We start from the raw sequence: 2,067 nt of genomic DNA, 5'->3' as shown, positions 1-2,067 counted from the left end.
ATTTTTAATATAACTCCGACTGGATTCGTCTGAAAGAAGAAAGTCATATACACCTAGGATGACTTGAGGGCGAGTAATTTGTGGGCTAATTTTAATTTTTGGGTGAACTAACCCTTTAAATATTTGATTACAAATCGCTTTAATATGGTGATGTGCTGACTGACAGGGTTTATTGTATAGTTTTTACAGCATTAGTTGAGAAAGATTTTTTTTTCCTTGGGAAAAAAAAAGTGACGTACTGTACCTGATTGCCTATATATCCAAAGGAATCAATACATAGCTCAAAAAAAGAATCGAATTGCAAGCTTGTGAATCGAAATCGTGAAATTTGTCTCAATCCCCAGCCCTAGCGAGGTGTTTCTGAGTGTCTCACTGTGTTCTGTCTGTGTCTGTAGAGGAGCTCCGGCTCGGAGCTGCAGGAGATCATGAGGAGGCGGCAGGAGAAGCTGGCGGTGGCGGCGAGCGATTCCGGCGTGGAGTCCTTCGACGAGGGGAGCAACCACTGACCCCTCACTCACCTCTGTCACCTCTGACCTTTTACAGGACGCCGTGGAGCGCGCTCAGTTTGCCGCCATAATGCGCCGTCGTCAGGAACTCTTGGACCCGTCCGATAACGTAACCGGATCGGACGCGGACGAACGCGCGTGACGAGACGCGAGAGGCTTTTTGTAGACATGTGAACGTTGCTGCGGCGTTCTCTGTAGGTTCCTGTGAGAACATCAGAGCAGTATGTAGTCTAGTGCCATCGAGTTCTGCCTTCATAGTCCAACATCCTAAAAACATTAACATTTATATGCAATCATTTACTGCTCGGACAGAAAACCTGTGTAAATACTCCCACACGATTGGCTGGATCTTGGACCAAATATTGATTCGATTAGCTATTGTTCCTCACAGACACTTCTGACTAATGACGTCTTGAATTATTCATCAGCTGCTTTGAATGTACCTGGAGAATTATGGGTAACATTTTTTTTTTTACTAGCAAAATAATGTTTCTGTACATGATCGTTTTGTACTGAATTGTACCGCCAAACGAGAAGATTTATAAACCTAATGGAAATGAAATGTCAGTTTCTGTAGATCTGACGCGAGTTTCACAAGAACATTTGACAGATTTTGGGCCAAAATCCTCCTGCAGTCTGCAGATGATATTGATGATGCCATCAAACTTTCAGAAATATGACTCGTTGCAAGCGTTGATTATTTTCCTCTCTATCCCAGTAACGTGACTGATGTTTGGCCAAATCAATCTCTGGGTTCAAGGTTTCTGTTTAAACACAAATGTCACGCATTCAATCTGTAAATATAAAGCGTGTGCAGAATAAATGGGATCATGTGACCTTTGTGTGCCATCCATGATCGTGTGATTGTTAAAAAGATGAAGATCAACTCTCAGACTCCTTTGTTTTTTTTGGGAGGTATTTTGCTCATTCAAAGCAATAAAACCCAAGCATTTTCTACCTCCAGCGAGATTTGAACCGTGATTCAGTCCACCGAGCCACAGTCTTGAGAGCTTAGCTGTAGAAAATAAATCAGTAAAGGGTAAGAGGGTGCGAGAAAACCTTGATTCAAATCCTCTCGGTGCTTACGCTTTTCCTCATTTGCTGAAGCTCTCGATAAGAGCTCAAAACACTCACCAGTGACTCAGGAGATAAAGAGTTGTCTTTTAATCATAGCAGCCGGAGTTCAAATCCCACTACTGCTTGTTAAATAAATACAATGAAGCGTTCTAAGCCGAGATGGGCCAGTGGTTAAGTCGTCTGAGCAAACAGAAGCATACTTGTTGAAGGCTTGTTTCTTTGGAGAATGTTTAAGTAAAAAAAAAAACTAAAGCATAGTCCATAGGGCTGGGTAAAAAAATATTGATATCTCGATATTAATCGATTCTCATTTTTACGGAATGATATCGATTCTTAAATCCCAAGAATCGATTAGTCTAGCCTGTTTTCAGTTAATGGACGGAGCGTTGAAGGGCACTTCCCATTCAATAAATCGCAATAAGCATTGTGCTTTGGTACTTTTAATATGAAACAAAGTCTCAGATTTCAAATTCTGTCCATTGTA

The 2,067-nt window shown here is 41.4% G+C and overlaps 1 protein-coding gene across 1 annotated transcript in view; it reads left to right on the top strand.

Annotated features, from left to right (window-relative positions):
* eps8a (EGFR pathway substrate 8a, signaling adaptor) overlaps positions 1–1,342 on the top strand; it is a 43,055-nt gene extending 41,713 nt beyond the window's left edge. Inside the window, exon 23 of the mRNA XM_016452176.1 lies at positions 396–1,342. Within this exon, the coding sequence (XP_016307662.1) occupies positions 396–506 (111 nt within the window). The 3' untranslated portion in view covers positions 507–1,342. The remainder of the gene's footprint in view (positions 1–395) is intronic.
* The last annotated feature ends 725 nt before the right edge of the window (positions 1,343–2,067 follow it).

This window comes from Sinocyclocheilus anshuiensis, unplaced genomic scaffold (genome assembly GCF_001515605.1).
Source record: "Sinocyclocheilus anshuiensis isolate Anshui unplaced genomic scaffold, SAMN03320099.WGS_v1.1 scaffold1543, whole genome shotgun sequence".
Lineage (NCBI taxonomy): Eukaryota > Metazoa > Chordata > Actinopteri > Cypriniformes > Cyprinidae > Sinocyclocheilus > Sinocyclocheilus anshuiensis.
This window is presented reverse-complemented; position numbering and strand designations above follow the sequence as displayed.